Source organism: Lichenostomus cassidix, unplaced genomic scaffold, assembly GCF_008360975.1.
Source record: "Lichenostomus cassidix isolate B80296 unplaced genomic scaffold, HeHo_3.0 HiC_scaffold_857, whole genome shotgun sequence".
Lineage (NCBI taxonomy): Eukaryota > Metazoa > Chordata > Aves > Passeriformes > Meliphagidae > Lichenostomus > Lichenostomus cassidix.
The window spans coordinates 51,973-70,788 of record NW_028148005.1 but is presented as its reverse complement, the minus strand read 5'-3'; the positions used below and the strand labels follow the sequence as shown (position 1 = coordinate 70,788).

Here is an 18,816-nt window from a genome sequence, read left to right as displayed (position 1 = left end):
CAGCCAGGGACAGGCTGGGACAGGCAGGGACAGTTGGGGACAGTTAGGGACAATGCCTGGGAGCTGCCGAATGCCAGCACAAAGCACCAGCAGATCGGGCTCAGCCTGCCGAGGGGGAAGAACCCGCAGCCCTGAGGGGCCTCAGACCTCTGTCCGGCAAGTCCTGCCCTGGCCGTTTGGCAATTAAATCCCTTGGAGAAGCCCGAGGGACAGAAACCCCCCAGAAGCCCCTCAGCGCTGCCACCTCCCACCCCCTCCTCCCGCAGGGATCCCCGGCGGAACTCACCAGCAACCTCACCCACTCCGGCGGCGCTGCGAAGAAACCAAAATCACGTCCCCGTTGAAATCAGCTTATCTTCCGCATCGCACCGCCGCTCTGACCGCAGGAATAAGGTGTGTTCGCGGCGTCATCCCCCTGCCTAAGCACGTATTAGGGTGCGGCAGGGTGGGACCGAGCCGCCTCGGGCTCCTGTCGGGCTCTTCCTTTCCGGGGCGAGCTGTGTCCTCACCCCCCATAGCCACCTCTCTTTCGAGCCATTTCCCTCCTCGATAGCAGCGAGGGGCGCGGGGGGGTTTTATGAACTCCAGTCCCTTCAGTCTCTCCTGGGCACTGCCGGGCACTAGCCAGGCTGCTGTGGACTTTAGCCCCGCTCCCGGAGCTGTGTCCAGTCTTTAGCCCAGCTCCCGGGGCTGTGTCCAGCCGTTAGCCAAGATTCTGGGACTGTCTGGACTTTAGCCAACTCCCGGAGCTGTGTCCAGCCTTTAGCCAGCTCCCGGAGCTGTGTCCAGCCTTTAGCCAGCTCCCGGAGCTGTGTCCAGCCTTTAGCCAGCTCCCGAGGTTGTGTCCAGCCGTTAGCCAGCTCCCGGAGCTGTGTCCAGCCTTTAGCCAGCTCCCGAGGTTGTGTCCAGCCGTTAGCCAGCTCCCGGAGCTGTGTCCCGGCAGCGGCTACTGCCCCAGGGCACGGCATTGCCGTAGTTTGTACAAATTTGGGGAGGTGTTCAAATCTAGAAACCCTCGAGGAAGCCTCGGGAGCTTGGAGCTGTACAAGGGGAATAAAGGATCCCGCGGTGAGGTCTGGAATCATCCCAGAAAGGGGATGATTCCAGACCTCACTAAAAACCCTTTTCGGGAAGGTTTTATGCCGACATCTCAGCCGCCGGGCGGGGATTGCAGCGGCGGGGGAAGTGCTGGAGGGGAATTTGGGGCAGAATTTGGGGCAGAGCAGAGCTTTGGGCTCTGCCGGAGCAGATCGGAGCGATCAGAGTTCGCCTCCAGCACTGCCTGCGGGTTCTGTCAGCTGTTATGGGGAGGAGGATCAGCATTTGCAGCTCTTTAACTTCAGGAGAGCACAGTTCTCGTTTGACTCTCCTGGGGCACTCAGACCTTTCCAACCCCTCACTGACCCCAGCAGGGTCAATGTCCTCCCATTTCCCTCCCAGGGTCTCTCGGACTTTTTCTGTGGAGAAAAACCTCACAGCCAAAAACCTCACAGCAGGTCTGGACCACACTGATGGAAACAGCCGAGAAATCCTGAATTTACTGTTGAAGTAAATGATGTAATTTTATTCCAGTAAAAAATTAACAGTAAATTTCCTGTTCCAGCCCAACTCCCACACACCCCCGAGCATCTCTCCAGCTCCAGCTCAGAGTAAGGAAGCATTTCTCTGGCAGATCCACTGCAATTGCAAGCCGCAGTTCTGGGGGATGATTTTGTTGCCCCTGATTGTCCCACAATCTCCAGGTTGCTCTCTGGGATCCACCTGGAACCTGTGGGTGCAGGAGGGAGCCTGGGTCACCCCGGGGGTCCCTGAGGGGACATTGGGGTGCTTTTTTTGGCCTCTGATGCTCACCGGTCTCTGTCCAGGCTGGAGCCATTCAGCCACATCCAGCCTTTCCCAGCCTCAGGCATCCAGAGCCCAACCCAGAAGTTACGCCCAGATCTCTGCAGGGTGTCATTGAGGATTGCCTGGTGGAAGGACAAACGGTGACCCTGATGGCCAATGGATTGTCACCCCAAAATGGGCTCTGTGCTCAGCCCAGGACTGAGCCTCACCCATGTCCCTCAGAGGCACCCGGGGGTGACACGGGGAGGGAGCTGATCCTGGGATTTTGGGATCCTCCTCACCCTTTCTAGGTGCTCCCAGCCCTCCAGCCCATCCCACATTCCCATCCCACCATTTCTTCACCAGCTCATCCTGATCCCACGGCAGCAGCAGCGTCGCCCCGTGATTTCTGCACGTCTCCTGGCTCTTGTTCCAAGGATTATATCCAATGGAGATCCAGTAGCACTTGGTTCCTCCCAGCAACCAACCCTGGGGGCAAATCCTGCATCCCTCAGGCCCTGGAAAATGGGATCAAAAACGGGTTAAGCCGCCAAGAAATCGCTGTGAGGTGAGGAAATCACCCTGAGCTGCCCTCGGGGCTCCGATCTGGGTGTGCCACAGATGTTGGGAAAGCTTTTGGAGCAGAGATGCCTCGGGGCTGCTACCATATGGTTGTGATAAGCAGAGGAATTTCCTCAGGTCCGAGATGAAGTTCTCCAGGGTTGCATTGATGTCCTCAACACTCCAATTCCCGATTTTGCCACTTCTCTCCGGCTGCTGGAGCAGAACTGCAGAGGAAGGAAAGAAAGCTGAGCTTTCCTTGCCAGCCCCAAACTGTGCAGCCCTGAGCTCCCCCTGCTCAGAGCTGTCCCCACCCACGGTGGCTTCGTGCCGGTGACAGGATGTGGCCCCTCGAGGTGTCACCGCGGCTCTGGTGCCACCTCCGAGAGCCGCAGAGCCTCTGTCCCCCTCGTGCAGCGCCGAGGCTCTGAGGCCAGGCTGAGGAGCTGCTCAGCACCCCCTGCCCCACACGGGCACAGCTGGCAGCCCTGGGTTTGGGGGGGTTTCCCCCAGCCCTGCCCCTCTGGGGGTCTCCCCGACATCCAGCAGCCATCGGGGTCTCCCTGCCGCCTGCCCGGGGGGGTTTGGGGGTGCTGGGGGTGACAACAGCCATGTCCCAGCAGCTGGGCACGGGGCTGCTGGAATGGTGGCTCTGGGTGAGCCCGAGTTCAGCCCGGGGCTGTCCGACCCACCCGAGACATTTTCCCCATGGCCACACAACCCCCCGGGTCACCTCCCCGCTGTCAGACTGTCCCCGTGTCCCCCCGTGTCCCCCCTGTCCCCTCCCCACACTCACACGAGCAGCCCAGAGCCACCACGGCCACTCCCAGCAGGACATTCCCGGTCCAGCCAGCCCCGAGCGCCACGCGGTGCCACCGAGGACAGCCTGGAGCTGCAGGGGACAGAGGGGACAGCAGGTCGCATGGTGTCACCCCACAGATTTGGGTTGTTTTGTCCCCAAAAGCAGCTCAGAGCCTGGCAGCCCCCAGGGTTCAAACCTCGATGGGTTTTTCCCAGCAGAGTTACTCACAGCAGGAATTAAATCTTTTAATTAATGGTTATATCTTGTGATCTTTGAGGTCTTTCCCAACCCAAACGGTTCTGATTCTTCTGCTGATTTTTCTCCACAAGGAAACCCAATCTGGAGTCAGCAGGACAAAGCATGAGGCACAAGGAGCAGCAGAAGGAAACAAAGCAGGAACCCCCAGAAGCTCAGGAAGATGGACAAGGAGCATCAAGAGCTGGATGAGGATTTCCAAAGGCATCAGCAGCCCTTCAGCATGGCAGGGCTGCAGAATTGGGGCAGATTTGGGGCTTTTGCTCCAACCAATGACCCCTAGGAAGAACCAAACCCTGAAATGGCAATTGGTGTGGAGTTCAGTTAGCCCAGCTCAGCCTCTCCACGCAGAGATGAAGCTCAAACAGGAACCTGGGGCAGTCAGGGCTTAAAAATCATCCTACAAACCCAGCTTTGAGCTGAAGAGGAGGAGGTAAAGCAGTCCCTGAGCACCAAAGCCATCCCACCCCAAAAGCAGCCCCAGCATCCCCCAGTTCCTGTCCCCCACCCACCTGGGGGTCCCCAGAGGGGCTGAACCCCTTTACCTGCACCCTGCAGGGCTGAGCATCTCCCTGCAGTCCCCCGCTTGCTCTGTTGGTCCAACACCATGTAGCCTTCTTCATCCTCCATGTCCCTGCAGAGCTTGGGGACAGACTGGGGACACAGCGTGGGGACAGTGGGTGGGGACAGCATGGGGACACTGCGCTGGTGGCTCAGAGGAGGGGACAGGAAGCCAAAGCATCTCTGACCGCTGGCCTGGAGCTTCCTGCCCTCGTCACAGCCCTGACACCCCGGGCAGGGGCTGGGAGGGGTGGGATTTTGTCTCCAGGGGAAGGAAAATTGGGATTTGGGGTTTGTTCCCATGGGGGAAAGGAAATTTCGGATTTGGGGTTTGTCCCCATGGGGGAAAGGAAAATTGGGATTTGGGATTTGTCCCCATGGGGGAAAGGAAAATCGAGATTTGGGGTTTGTCCCCATGGGGGAAAGGACAGGGAGTTGTGGCAGGAGGTGCTGCTGGAGAAAAAGCCACCCTGGCTGCCCTAAAATGGTGAAAATAGAAGAGCAGCAGGTTGGCCCTGATCTCTGAGAGGTGAGAATTGATAAAATATCATTGAGGGAGAAATGAAAGCTGGGGAATGTATCAGTGAAATGCCAGAGGTGTCTGAAAATAGACAGAAAATGTTTTGTGGAGCTACCAGTCTGGCTTTTGCAGCTTTAAGTGACGTTCAGCTGACTCAGTGGCCTGGGACTAATTCACTTCTACCCCTTAATTAGGAATAATTTATTGGGCTAATTAATGGTCAATTAATCGGTGTTTCATTATCTCTGAGGCACTTTGCTCCTCTGCCAGCCCCAATCCAGCACAGGCTCAGCAGGGCTGCCCCGTCCTGTGTGAGCTCTGTGCATCGCTTGGATTGCTCCCCAAAAGGGAAAATCAAACCTTTTGCCCAGTTTGGGAAGGACTGGGAGCTCTGGGAGCACTGGGAGCACTGGGAAGAGGCCTCGGCTCGGCTGAAGCCCCCAGGGCAGGGCGAGCAGGGCAAGGGACAGGGCTGCAGGTGCTGAGGGGACACGAGGGACAGCGGGGTGGCTTCATAAGCATTTTTTGTGAAAGAAATAAAATAACGAGGGAGATAAAAGCCGCAAAATCCGCACCGCAATTGGGGTCGCGTCAGGAGCGGAGACATCGCAGCGCTGTGGGGATGAGGCGGGATCGCCCCTCAGAGCCGCTCTGGCCAATCAGCGCGTGAGAATGAAGAGTGGCGGGAGAATGGGCCAATCAGAATGAGTGGTGGGCTTTGGGCGGGAAAGTCAGCCAATGGGGTGAGAGGCGGGTTTGTGTGGGGTATAAAAGGGTCCGTGAGGGGAGCGAAGCTTCCAGACCTTTCCTCAAAATGTCGGGAAATGAAGGAAGGTCTGTAATGTTCTGGGGTGGTCAGGAGGCCAAAGAGCCGCTGTGGTGAGTCTGGGATGGAGCAAAGACTCCCTGCAGGAGCCCAGGGGACGCCTGAGAGAGACCAAAGCCGCTCTGTCAGTGCCCTCTTCACCCTAGGCAGGAAACAGTATTGAATATGTATTAGACTGATGTAATAAAAGGGTTTTAAAGCTTATCCTCATCAATGTCAGGCGTGCTTCTGGCTAATTGCCAAGCACGCAGCGCTGTTACTTTGCTTTATTGTCTTTGTTCCCTATTGTGCTTTATTAAACCTGTTAAATGTTAACAGGACAGTGAAACCTTTCACACAAGGGAAGGCTGGAGGGTTGGGATAAAGGCAGAGAGAGATCACTCATGGTCGTAACAGAGCCGATTTGAGGAAATTCATTGGATTTATTATCAAACAAATCATAGTAGGGGAATGACTAATAAAATAAATCCTACCAAAACACCTCCACCCCACTCTTCCCTCCTTCCCGAGCTTCCTTTTCTCCCCATTCTCTCCCTCCTCCCCACACAGAGACACAGAGGATTGGGATCGCTATCACCTCATGGCATTGCCACCTCCTCAGGGACAGAAATCCTTGTCCTGCTCCATCCTGGATTCTTTCTGGGGCTGCTCAGGAGTTCTGCTCCATCCTGGATTCCTGCCGGGGCTGCTCAGGAGTTCTGCTCCATCCTGGATTCCTGCTGGGGCTGCTGAGGAATTCTCCATCCTGGATTCCTGCTGGGGCTGCTCAGGAGTTCTGCCCCATCCTGGACTCACCCGCAGCTCCCAGCACTGAAAACAGGCTGTGAAAGATTATTTGATGAGGTCACATAATAAATGAGCCCCAGGGTATCTGTACAGCCTAGATTTCACGTTAAGCGGCAGAATGACAAAGTTTGTTTATAGGAGTCAACCTGGAAAGTGATGAACAAAACCAGATGGAACAAAACCAGGATATTAAAAGAGAAAGCAACGGAGGGTTGTGTGTGTGTGTGTGAGTGCGAAAAAACCTTGAGGGCAAGGATAAAAAGAAACACACTCTAAAACTTGGCAGCACTCAAACCTAACAGCACTTTAACTTACGTCATACTTTTACTTCATGCAGGTGGGAGCCGCGCTGGCTTGTGCCGGGGCTCGGGGCTCGCTGCGGGCGGATGGAGGGGATGCAGGGGGCGGCAGGGGGGCTGTGGCGGCTTCCTTCTCCCGTCTCCCTCCCTCCCTCCCTCCCTCCCTGGCTGTGGCGCCGTGTTGCCGCTGGCCTGAGGCCGCTGAGGGAGCGGCTGCCCGCGGTCTCCGTGCCGCTGCTGCCTCGGCAGGAGGCGGTGCCGGAGCAGCGCTGGCTCGTCCCGCTCGCTGTCGGTAGCACAGAGGTGGCTGCGCTGTCGGCGGCAGTGTGCGGGAAAACCCGCGTGGCCAGAGGTTTGTGTTCCCCTAGGAGTCGTGTAAAAGTGACTTTATGGATGGGCAGAGGGAGAGGCCGTGGGGCATTTGCCATGGGGCTGTAAATCGCAGCCTCCTTTCTATGCTCGTTTCCCGGCCGCATCTCCCTGTCCCTTTGCCGTCTGGCTGAGGGACTTGGAAGGTACAGACTTCCCGATCCGCCCGCTGCCTGTGTCCCTTCACATGGCCCGGAGCCCAGCGCTGCCCCAGCCCGAGCTGCCCCGGCTCCATCCCGGCTCCTCCCGCGGGATGCGACGGCGTGGGGAAAAGGGGGGAAAGGGTGGGCGCTGGGCTTGGGGGGAGGAGGAGAAGGGATGGAGGAGGAGGAGGAGGGATGAGGAAGGAGGAGAGAGGAAGAGGAGGAGCAGGAAGAGGTTGGAGAGAGGAAGAGGAGGAGCAGCAGAAGCAGCGCGGAGTATTTGTCCGTCGCGGCCCCGGAGTGGGGTGAGCGGAGAGGGGCGATGGCGGAGCTGGGGGAGCCCCGGCAGGCTGGAGAGGGGGGAGCGTGGATAAGGGGGAAGCCTGGGATCCCTGGAAGCGCGGAGCAGAGAATGAGGGGAGAAGGGACCCCTGGGACCCCCAAAGCCCCCGGATCATCCCTAAGCGGGACCCTGGAAAATAGGGAAGCCCGGGAGCCACGGGAGCCCCATGAGTGCAGGGAAGGGAGACCCTGAGGAGGCCAAAGTGCAAAGAACAGAGAGGGGGAAATGCTGTGAGGGTTTTGAGGTGAATGGTGGTGGTTTGGGGTTTTTATGGACACAAACCCCTGGGAGAGTTGCAGAGCTGGAGCTGGGCAGGAGGAACCCCCAGGGCAAGGCGCTGAGGCCTTGTTTTTCCCCCAAAGCAGGATTTGTCATTGCCAAGGCGTGGCCGGATGGAGGAGGAGGAAAAGGCCCGGAGATGCAGCCGGAGCTCGGAGCTGGGGGAGAAGCTTGAGGGCAGAGAGAAGCCCCACAAGTGTGGGGAATGTGGGAAAAGCTTCAGGCGGAGATCTGAGCTGATCGAGCACCAGAGGATCCACACTGGAGAAAAGCCCTACGACTGTGGGAAGTGTGGGAAGAGCTTCAGCCGGATGTCCAACCTGATGCGGCACCAGGTGATCCACACTGGGGAAAAGCCCTACGATTGCACAGAATGTGGGAAGAGCTTCAGGGACAGATCCACCCTGATGCATCACAAGAAGATCCACACCGGGGAGAGGCCCTATGAGTGTCCCAAGTGTGGGAAGAGGTTTCACACCACCTCCAATCTCCTCCTCCATGAGCGCATTCACACAGACGAGAAGCCTTTCCGCTGCCCTGACTGCAGGAAGGGCTTCAAGCAAAACTCCCACCTCATCACCCACCGGCGCATCCACACTGGAGAAAAGCCCTACGAGTGTGGGGAGTGTGGGAAGAGCTTCAGCAGGATGACAGACCTGATGCGGCACCAGGTGATCCACAGTGGGGAAAAGCCCTATGAGTGTGGGGAGTGTGGGAAGAGTTTCAGTGAGATCTTCACCCTGATGCGGCACCAGGTGATCCACACTGGGGAAAAGCCCTACGATTGCGCGGAATGTGGGAAGAGCTTCAGGGACAGCTCCACCCTGATCCGTCACAAGAAGATCCACACCGGGGAGAGGCCCTATGAGTGTCCTGAGTGTGGGAAGAGGTTTCAGAGGAGCTCCAATCTCCTTGTCCATGAGCGCATTCACACCCAGGAGAGGCCCTTCCACTGCCCTGACTGTGGGAAGGGCTTCAAGCACAACTCCCACCTCATCATCCACCGGCGCATCCACACTGGGGAAAAGCCCTACGAGTGTGGGGAGTGTGGGAAGAGCTTTTGCTCGAAATCTCTGCTGATCCAGCACCACAGGATTCACACTGGAGAAAAGCCCTACGACTGTGGGAAGTGTGGGAAGAGCTTCAGCCGGATGTCCAACCTGACGCAGCACCAGGTGATCCACACTGGGGAAAAGCCCTACGATTGCGAGGAATGTGGGAAGAGCTTCAGCCATAACTCCACCCTCATCACCCACCGGCGCATCCACACTGGGGAAAAGCCCTACGAGTGTGGGGAGTGTGGGAAGAGCTTCTATAGAAAATCTCACTTGACTCGGCACCAACGGAGGCACCACTGACGGAAGCCCTGCGAGTGTCCCGAGTGCAGGAAGAGCTTCATTGCTGCTCCAACTCCATCCCCAGTGGGAAGATCTCCAGTGGATGATCCCCAGTGATCCCCGTTGGGCAGAATCCTGGTGACTCCCATTCCAGGTGATCCCTGTGGGGTGGGGAAAAGGTGTTTGAAATGGTCAAATTTTCTTTCTTCTCCTGCTCTGAGTTTGTTAGCAATAAATTCAATTCACGTCACCAGTTCTGAGCCTGTTTTGTGCACAAAGGTGTTTGCTGAGGGATCTCTTAGCCAGGTCCTTCTATCAGCTCAGGAAGCCTTGGTTCAATGTTCTCTCCCCATGGCGGCTGTGCAGAGCAGTGAGAGAGCAGCTCTGCTGGGTGCCTGGCATGGGGCCAGCGTCACCCCACTGCAATGTGCCATGGCCTCGTGTGGCCCTGTGCTCTGGAGCCAGCGCTGCTGTTGCTTTTTCCTTGCTGATGGTTTTTTCTTTTGCACCAAAGGCTTGTGAAGTGCCCCCGCTGTCCCTGGCGTCCCCTGGGCGCCGGCAGCCGCGTCCCTCGGCCTGCTCCCCCTGGGCCGTTGCAGGGCGGCTGGCGGAGGCTGGGAGCTGCCGTGGGGGCCGTGGGGCTGCCCCGGGGGCTGCGTGCCGAGGCGGGGCCGGGAGGTGCGGAGAACTTTGTCGCTGTTTGCAGAGCAATGGCGCCTTGGGCCCGGGCCCGTTGCAGGGCTGTTCCTCATGTGCGGCTTTGGCCTCGGCCAGCCCGGGGGGCACTGAGAGCGCGGGGCTTGGGCTGTGCGCTGTGCAGAGCCCGCCCTTCCTTCTGATTGGTTGATTCCCCCCCTCAAAAGCCCGCCTTTTTTTTTCATTGGTTGATTCTTCCCCCTCAAAGCCCGCCTTTTTTCTTGATTGGTTCTCCCGCTCAGAGTCCGCCCTTCCTCCCGATTGGCCGATCCTCCTGTCAATCATCAATCCAGAGCGCTGATTGGCTAACGCGTCTCTGAGGGGCCATTCCCGCCTGAGCCCTCAGAGCCTCCGGAGCGATTCGATCCCAATTGCGGTGCGGATTTTGCGGTTTTTTCTCATTATTTTATTTATTTTTGCATTTTTTTTCCAGTTTAGATGGATACTGGGAATAGTATAATCCTAGCTGAGGTTGGTTACTGGTTGTATTTGGACTGGGAGGGACTGGGCCGTCCTCAACGTAATAAAAGAAAAAAAAATTTAAATTTCTTTAATTACTGTAATTTATTGAACTTTATTCACAGGGAAGAAATGGAGTGGAATGAGGGATTTTTATGGGAATTATAAATGGAAAAGTTTCCCTTCAGAAAAGATGAGAAAAGCCTCAAAAAGGCTAGAAAAATTCACTAAAAAATCTCCCAAAAATGCCTCAAAAATGCTGGGAAAAAACCTCCCAAAAAGTGTCATAAAAATGCCCCCAAATCCCCCAAATTCCCAGATTTTCCCTTATTTGGAACCTTTTTTTAAAGTTTTTTTTGTCCCTCGATGTCCTCGACCTGTGGGAGGGAGTGAGAAACCCTAAAATTCCTGAAATTCATCCCAAAATCCCTGAAATTCCAAAAGAATCCCTCAAATTCCCCCCAAAATCCTCCAAATTCCCCCCGAAATTCCCTCAAAATCCCTGAATTTTCCCCCAAATTCCCCTCAAATTCTTTCCCAAATCCCTCAAAACCCCCAAACCCCTCAAATTTATTCCCAAATATTCCCCCAAACCTCCTGGAATTTCCCCAAAATCCCTTTAATTTTCCCCCAAACCCCAAGAATTCATCCCCAAAAATTCATCTCCAAATCCAAAATTTCCCCCAAATCCCAAAAATTCATTTCCAAATCCCCCAAAATCCCTTTAAATTCAACCAAATTCCCTAAAATTCCCCCAAATCCCCAAAATTCATCCCCAAATCCCTTTAAATTCCCTCCAAGTCCCAAAATTTCCCTGAAATCCCTAAAATTCATCCCCAAATCCCCCCAAATCCCTTTAAATTCTCTCCCAAATCCCTAAAATTCCCTCCAAATCGTCAAAATTCATCCCCAAATCCCTTTAAATTCCCCCCAAATCCCTAAAATTCATCCCCAAAACCCTTTAAATTCTCCCCCAAATCCCAAAATTTCCCCAAAATCCCAAAAATTCATCCCCAAATCGCCTTAAATTACCCCAAAATTCATCCCAAAATTTCCCCCAAATCCCTAAATTCTCCCCCAAAAATTCATCCCAAAATCCCCAAATTCCCCTGTCGGGCCAAATTCCCAGGGTCAGAAATTTTGGGAATTCCCAGGAATTTTGGGAGTTTCAGCCCCCCTGGGAATTTGTCCCCAAAATTTTTTCTTCCTCCCTTTCTTACGTGGAAAAGTCACGGGAGACCTTCACGCCTTTGTGGGAGGGGAGAATTCCCCAAAAAATTGGAATTTTGGGAATTCCCAAATTTATTTGGGGTCCTGGAGAATTCCTATCCCAAATTCCAGGTTTTTTCCCCCAAAATTCCAGGTTTTTTCCTCCTGAAATTCCAGAATTTCCCCCTAAATTCCAGTTTTCCCCCCAAAATTCCAGATTTTCCCCCCAAATTCCAAGTTTTTTCCCCCAAATTCCAGAATTTTCCTCCCTAAAATTCCAGAATTTCCCCCCAAATTCCAGTTTTTTTCCCCCCAAAATTCCAGAAATTTTCTCCTTAAAATTCCAGAATATTCCCCAAAATTCCCGTTTTTTCCCCAAAATTCCCGTTTTTTCCCCAAAATTCCAGAATTTCCCCCCCAAATTCCAGAATTTTCTTCCCTAAAATTCCAGATTTTTTTCCCCAAATTCCTGGATTTTTTTCCCCCAAATTCCAGTTTTCCCCCAAAATATCAAATTTTTTTCTCCCCAAATTCCAGTTTTTTCTCCCCCAAAATTCCAGAATTTTCCTCCCTAAAATTCCAGTTTTTTCCCCCCTGAAATTCCATTTTTTTCCCCTCTAATTCCAGATTTTTTCCCCCAAAATTCCATTTTTTCCCATCCTTACCTGAGCTCCAATCCAGCAGCTTCATTTGGGATCTTTTCTGGGATTTTGGATTTTCCACAAGAAATTTGGGATGCTTTGGAGGGATTTAGGGGTGAAAGGGTTAAAAAATGGGATTTTTGGGAATAAAAAGGTCAAAAAAAAGGGATTTTTTTTTGGAAAAAGGATCTCAAAATTGGGAATTTTGGGTAAAAAAGGCTCCAAAAATGGGATTTTTTGGGGAAAAAAGGATCCAAAAAATGGGCTGTTGGGGAAAAAAAATTCAGAAAAATGGGATTTTGGGTAAAAAAAAAGGTCAAAAAGAAGGGAAATTTTAGGAATAAAAGGGCTTGAAAATGGGAATTTTGGGAATAAAAGGCTCCAAAAAATGGGAATTCTGGGGAAAAAAAAGTCTGAAAAACAGGATTTTTGGGGAAAAAAAAGTCTGAAAAACAGGATTTTTGGGAAAAAAAGATCCAAAAAATGGGATTTTTGGGGTAAAAAAGGCTCCAAAAATGGGATTTTTGGGGGAAAAAATGTCCAAAAAAAGGGGATTTTTGGGTAAAAAAAGCTCCAAAAAATAGGAATTTTGGGACAAAACCCCCATAGGGTCAGAGGCCCCTATAGGATATGTAGGGCTCAGGGATCCCCTATAGGATGATCCCCTATAGGATGTGTAGGATCCCCTATAGGATGTATAGGATGTGTAGGGCTCAGGATCCCCTATAGGATGTGTAGGATCCCCTATAGGATGTGTAGGGGTCACTGTGGATCCCCTATAGGATCCCCTATAGGATGTGTAGGATCCCCTATAGGATGATCCCCTATAGGATATATAGGGTGTGTAGGGGTCAGGGTATCCCGGGGGCTCAGCTCCCCTATAGGATGTGTAGGATCCCCTATAGGATCCCCTATAGGGTGTGTAGGGGTCAGGGTATCCCGGGGGCTCAGCTCCCCAGCCGTAGGTTGACCCCTATAGGATTTGCTGTCGCCTCAGCCCGGGAGGGAGACGCACAGGACAGCGCCAGCCTGGGGGGGAGAGGCCCTATGGATCCCATATGGGATCCCCTATGGAATCCTATGGATCCCCTATAGATCACCTAGAGAACCCTATGGATCCCCTATAGAACCTTATGGATCTCCTATGGATCCCCAGTGCCACCCCTGGGGGGAGAGACCCTATGGATCCCCTATAGATCCTGTACAGAACCCTTTGGATCCCCTATAGAACCCTATGGATCCCCTATAGAATCCCCTTTAGAATCCCATATGGATCCCTTATAGAATCCCATATGGAATTCCCCTATAGAATCCTGTGGATCCCCTATAGAATCCCCATTAGAATCCCATATGGAGCTCCTATAGAACCCCCATGGAATCCCCTATAGAACCCCTATGGAATCCTGTGGATCCCCTATGGATCCCCTATAGAATCCTATGGATCCCCTTTAGAATCCCATATAGATCCCCCATAGAATCCCCTATGGATCCCCTATAGAACCCAATGGGATCCCCTATAGAATCCCCTTTAGAACCCCATATGGATCCCCTATAGAACCCCCCAGGGCACCTACAGACCCCAAACATCCCATTTTTGGGGCCCCAAAAATCACTTTAAACCCCCTATAGATCCCATATAGAACCCCCAACCCTCCCCTATAAACCCTATAGGATCGAAATTCCCCCCAGAAAATCCCATCTAGGATCAAAATTCCCCCCAAAATCCCCTATAGATCCAAAATTTTCCATATAGATTCCATAGGTTTCAGATATCCCCAGAAACCACTCCATATTTTTCCCCCCAATTTCCCCCAAAATTCCCGTATTTCCCAAATTTCCCACATAAATCCCAAAATTTCCCATATTTCCCCCAAATTTCCCACATAAATCCCAATTTTTTCCCTCCCCCGCCCCCCCATAGATCCCATAGGTTCCGGATATCGCCAGAAACCACTCCGGATTTTCCCGATAATCCCCTCCGATCGCCCTTATTGATTCCCTATAGATCCCATATAGGATAAACCACCCCAAATATCCCATAAAACCCCCAAAATATCCCACAAACCCCCAAAATATCCCATAAAACCCCCGAAACCCTTAATAACCCCATAAATCTATAACCCCTCAAACCCTCCCATATAGCCCCCAAATCCCATAAACCCCAAATCCCCTATAGATCCCAAAACCCCCCAAAATCCCCTATAGATCCCCTATAGATCCCCCAGCCCCCCTGCCCGCCCCTCCCGCCACCCATACCTCCCCCAAACCCCTAAACCTCCGGGACCCTTTTAGAACCCCCCAGCCCCATTTAGGACCCTCCAGCCCCCCAAACCGCCCCTATAAATCCCCTATAGCCTCCACACGTTCCCACCCCGTCCGCCCTCAGCCGCCTACTGTCATGGCGGCCGCCGCCTTCCCCTCACGGCGGCGAAGCCACGCCCCCCAAAATCGCGGGCTCTGATTGGCTGGCGCTCCCTCAGCGCCGGCGCTGATTGGCTGAGCGAGGCGGTGGGCGGGAATTAGCCGTGAGGGGAGAGCGGGCGGGATTTGGGCGGGAAGGGAGGATGATTGACGTGTATTATAATTAGGGGGCGTGGTTAGGGAATGATTGACGTATATTATAATTAAGGGGCGTGGTTATGCAAATTAACCCCGTGTGGTTTGTTATTAGGAATAAATATTAGCAATAAATATTAATAATAAAAAGGCCAAAAATGACCCAAAATTTTGGGATTTTTCCCTAAAAATTGAGGGAAAATTGGGGATAATGGAGAAGAAAGGGGGAGATGAGGAGAAACTGATAATTATTAGCTAATAATTGGGGTAATTAGGGCTAATAATCGCTAATTATTAGGGTAATAATGGGTTAATAATGGGAAATAATTGCTCATAAATGGGAAAAAACTGCTAATAATGGGGAATAATTGCTAATAATTGGAATATAACTGCTAATAATCGGGTATTAATTACTAATAATCGCAAAATAACAACGAAAAATAGACAAATAACTGCAAATAATAGGAAATAATTACTAATAATTGGGAAATAATTGCTAATAATGGGAAATAATTGCTAATAATCGCTAAATAATGACTAATATTTGGGAATTAACTGCTAATAATTGGAAATAATCGCTAATAATTGGAAAATAACTGCTAATAATCGGGAAATAATTGCTAATAATCACAAAATAACGACTAATAATGAAGAAATAACTGCAAATAACGGAAAATAACGACTAAAAATCGGGAATTAATTACTAATAATAGGAAATAGTTACTAAAAAAGAGGAAATAATTGCTAATAATGGGGAATTAGCTCTAATAATTGGGAAATAATTGCTAATAATCGGGAATTATTTACTAATAATGGGGAAATAATGACTAAAAAGTGGAAAATAACTACTAATAATAGGGAATTAACTCTAATAATTGGGAAATAATTGCTAATAATGTGGAAATAACTGCAAATAATAAAAAATCACGACTAAAAATCGGGAAAAAAATCCCAAAATCACCCCAAAAAATGGGGGAAAATTCCCAAAAAATCGGGAAAATTCCCCCAAAAAATCGGGAAAAATTCCCCAAAAAATGGGGAAAAATTCCCCCAAAAAATCGGGAAAATTCTCAAAAAAATCGGGAAAATTCCCCAAAAAATCGGGAAAAATTCCCAAAAAAATCGGGAAAATTCAAAAAAAATCGGGAAAATTTAAAAAAAAAATCGGGAAAAATTCCCAAAAAAATCGGGAAAAATTCCCAAAAAAAGGGGAAAAATTCCCAAAAAATCGGGAAAATTCCCCCAAAAATCGGGAAAATTCCCAAAAAAATCGGGAAAAATTCCCCCAAAAATCGGGAAAAATTCCCAAAAAATCGGGAAAAATTCACAAAAAATCGGGGAAATTCCCCAAAAAATCGGGAAAAATTCCCCAAAAATTCGGGGAAAATTCCCCCCAAAAATCGGGAAAAATTCCCCCAAAAATGGGGAAAAATTCCCCCAAAAAATCGGGAAAAAATTCAAAAAAAATCGGGAAAAATTCCCAAAAAAATCGGCAAAAAATTCCCCAAAAAATCGGGAAAAATTCAAAAAATCGGGAAAATTCCCGAAAAATCGGGGAAAATTCCCCAAAAAATGGGGAAAATTCCCCAAAAATCAGGAAAAATCCCCAAAAATAGGGAAAATTCAAAAATAAAATTCAAGGGAAAATTCCCAAAAAATCAGGGAAAATTCCCCCCAAAAAATCGGGAAAATTCCCCAAAAAAATCAGGAAAATTTCCCAAAAAATCGGGAAAAATTAAAAAAAAAATCGGGAAAAATTCCCAAAAAATGGGGAAAAATTAAAAAAAAAATCGAGAAAAATTCCCAAAAAAATCGGGAAAAATTCCCCAAAAAATCGGAAAAAATTCCCAAAAAAATCGGGAAAAAATCCCCAAAAAATCGGGAAAACTCTCTCCTCCCCTCCCCCCCCTTCCAGCTGTTCTCCCCAAAAAACAGCTGGAGTGGGGGAGGGGCGGCAGCTGCTCGGGTCACGTGACTTTCCCCCCCATTTATCCCAAATATTTTTAGGATTTTCTGTCATGGGAGAAGCGCGAGGGGCCGCGAGAGGGGGGAGCGAGCGGGAAAAATGGGAATTTTGGGATGAAAAAATCCGAAAATGGGAATTTTGGGTCAAAAATTGGGAAATTTGGGGGAAAAAAATGGGAATTTTGGGGGTGAAAATGGGAAAAAAATGGGAAATTTGGGGGCAAAATGGGAAAAAATGGGAATTTTGGGGATGAAAATGGGAAAAAAATGGGAATTTTTGGGGGAAAAATGGGAAATTTTGGGGTGAAAATGGAAAAAAATGGGGAAAAATGGGAATTTTGGGGATAAAATGGGGTGAAAAATGGGAATTCTGGGGATGAAATGAGTTTAAAATGGGAAATTTGGGGATGAAAAGGTCAAAAAATGGGAATTTTGGGATGAAATTGGAAATTTTGGGATGAAATTGGGATAAAAATTGGACATTTTGGGATGAAAAGTTCAAAAAATGGGAATTTTTGGGATAAATGTGTCGAAAATTGGAATTTTGGGGACAAAAAGTCCAAAAATGGGAATTTTGGGGATGAAAAGGTGAAAAATGGGAATTTTGGGTGTTTTTTGAGGGAAAAATTGGGTTAAGGACCCAAAAAAGGGGAATTTTGGGGGGAAAAAGAGTTAAAAAAGGAATTTTTGGGGAGGAATTTGGAGTTTTTAAGGAAATTTGGGATTTCCTCAAAAATGTGGGAAATTTGGGGTGAAAATTGGGAATTTTGGGGAATTTTTTTGGAATTTTGGGGGAATTTTTTTGGCATTTTTTTTTGGAATTTTTTGGGATTTTTTTGGGGGAAAAATTCGGGATTTTTTGGGATTTTTTTGGGAATTTTTTTGGAAATTTTTTTAAATTTTGGGGGGAAAATTTGACGCTTTTTAGGGGAATTATTGACTTTTTTTAATCTGCGAAATTCGGGAATTTTTTTTGAATTTTGGGGCAATTTTGGGTTTTTTTAGTTAAATTATTAACTTTTTTTAATCTGCGAAATTCGGGAATTTTTTGGGGAATTTTTTTGGGAAAAATTCGGGAATTTTTTTGATTTTTTTAAATTTTTGGGATTTTTTTCGGAATTTTGGGGTTTTTTAGCTGAATTATCAACTTTTTTTAACCTCCGAAATTCGGGAATTTTTTGGGGAATTTTTTGGGGGAAAATTTGGGAATTTTTTTGGGAATTCGTGCTCCGGAAACCCCCCTGGAGCCCCCCTGTGGGGAGGGGAAATTTGGGAATTTTGGGAGGATCCGGAGGGGATTTGGGGAGAGACGAGAAGGAGCCGAAGGAGGCTGGTGGGCAGCGCGGAAATTTGGGAATTTTGGGGGTTTTTTGGGAATTTTTGGGGTTTTGGGAAGTTTTGGGAAATTTTGGGGGGAAATTTGGGAATTTTTGGGGTTTTTTGGGAATTTTGGGGGATTTTTGGGGAGAATTGGGGGTGAATTGGAGGGGAAATTTAGGATTTCTGGAGTTTTTTTTGGGAATTTTTTAGGGTTTTGGGGGTAATTGGTGAATTTTGGGGAGAATTTGGGGGAAATTTGGGAATTTTTTGGGGATTTTTGAGGTGTTTTTTGGGGTTTTTGGGGAGAATTTGGGGGAAATTTGGGAATTTTTTGGGGATTTTTGGGGATTTTTTGGGAATTTTAGGGGAATTGGAGGGGAAATTTGGGAATTTTTGGGGTTTTTTGGGAATTTTTGGGTTTTTTTTGGGAATTTTTGGGGGATTTTGGGTAGAATTTTGTGGATTTTTTGGGAATTTTGGGGGTTTTTTTTTTGGAAATTTTGAGGGGTTTTGGGAAGAGATTTTTGGGTGGAATTTGATGGAATTTTTTGGGAATTTTTCAGGAATTTTTTAGGAATTTTTTGGGAATTTTTAAAGAATTTCTTAGGAATTTTGATGCATATTTTTGGGAATTTGGGGTGAAATTTTGGGGTGGATTTTTGGGAATTTGGGGGGAATTTGATGAAATTTCTTCTTTTTTTTGGGAATTTGGGTGGAATGTGGTGGAAATTTTGGGTATTTTTAGGGAAGTTTTTTGGGGGTTTTGGGGAAATTGGAGGGGAAATTTGGGAATTTTTGCGGGATTTTGGGAATTTTGGGGGATTTTGGGGATTTTTGAGGAGTTTTGGGGGGATTTTTGGAATTTTTTTGGGAATTTTTGGGGGAATTGGAGGGGAAATTTGGGAGGTTTTGGGGGTTTTTTGGGGTTATTTGGGGGATTTTGGGTTTTTTTGGAATTTTTTTGGTGGTTTTTGCGGAAATTGGAGGGGAAATTTGGGAGGTTTTGAGGTTGTTTTTGGGAATTTTGGGGGATTTTGGGGAATTTTGAGGGTTTTTGGGGGTTTT

The 18,816-nt window shown here is 49.4% G+C and overlaps 2 protein-coding genes and 4 long non-coding RNA genes across 10 annotated transcripts; 3 read left to right on the top strand and 3 right to left on the bottom strand.

Moving 5' to 3' along the window:
* Positions 1–1,527: 1,527 nt before the first annotated feature.
* Positions 1,528–2,998, bottom strand: LOC146420394 (killer cell lectin-like receptor subfamily B member 1C). Its single transcript, XM_085048326.1, has 5 exons — positions 2,926–2,998; positions 2,490–2,612; positions 2,188–2,342; positions 1,852–1,967; positions 1,528–1,768 (listed from the first exon to the last, which is right to left on the bottom strand). Exons 1-5 carry the CDS (start codon positions 2,996–2,998, stop codon positions 1,645–1,647), a joined length of 591 nt encoding a protein of 196 aa, XP_084904452.1. The 3' UTR covers positions 1,528–1,644.
* A 2,286-nt stretch (positions 2,999–5,284) lies between these two features.
* Positions 5,285–6,090, top strand: LOC146420393 (uncharacterized). Its single transcript, XR_014849167.1, has 2 exons — positions 5,285–5,402; positions 5,899–6,090. It is a non-coding gene; the product is annotated as an uncharacterized LOC146420393 (long non-coding RNA).
* Positions 6,091–7,244: 1,154 nt separating this feature from the next.
* Positions 7,245–9,158, top strand: LOC146420392 (uncharacterized). The gene has a single exon (XM_085048321.1). The coding sequence runs from the start codon at positions 7,682–7,684 to the stop codon at positions 8,924–8,926; it is 1,245 nt and encodes a 414-aa protein (XP_084904447.1). The 5' UTR covers positions 7,245–7,681; the 3' UTR covers positions 8,927–9,158.
* A 988-nt stretch (positions 9,159–10,146) lies between these two features.
* LOC146420391 (uncharacterized) lies at positions 10,147–12,178 on the bottom strand. The gene is made up of 2 exons (XR_014849159.1): positions 11,935–12,178; positions 10,147–10,437 (listed from the first exon to the last, which is right to left on the bottom strand). It is a non-coding gene; the product is annotated as an uncharacterized LOC146420391 (long non-coding RNA).
* Positions 12,179–12,286: 108 nt separating this feature from the next.
* LOC146420390 (uncharacterized) lies at positions 12,287–12,811 on the top strand. The gene is made up of 3 exons (XR_014849166.1): positions 12,287–12,321; positions 12,482–12,605; positions 12,693–12,811. It is a non-coding gene; the product is annotated as an uncharacterized LOC146420390 (long non-coding RNA).
* A 16-nt stretch (positions 12,812–12,827) lies between these two features.
* On the bottom strand, positions 12,828–13,595 carry LOC146420389 (uncharacterized). Of its 5 annotated transcripts, none has more exons than XR_014849163.1 (2): positions 13,489–13,595; positions 12,828–13,040 (listed from the first exon to the last, which is right to left on the bottom strand). It is a non-coding gene; the product is annotated as an uncharacterized LOC146420389 (long non-coding RNA). The 5 variants fall into 5 exon arrangements; XR_014849161.1 differs by lacking the exon at positions 13,489–13,595 and adding an exon at positions 13,121–13,286; XR_014849164.1 differs by lacking the exon at positions 13,489–13,595 and adding an exon at positions 13,142–13,286.
* Positions 13,596–18,816: the final 5,221 nt, after the last annotated feature.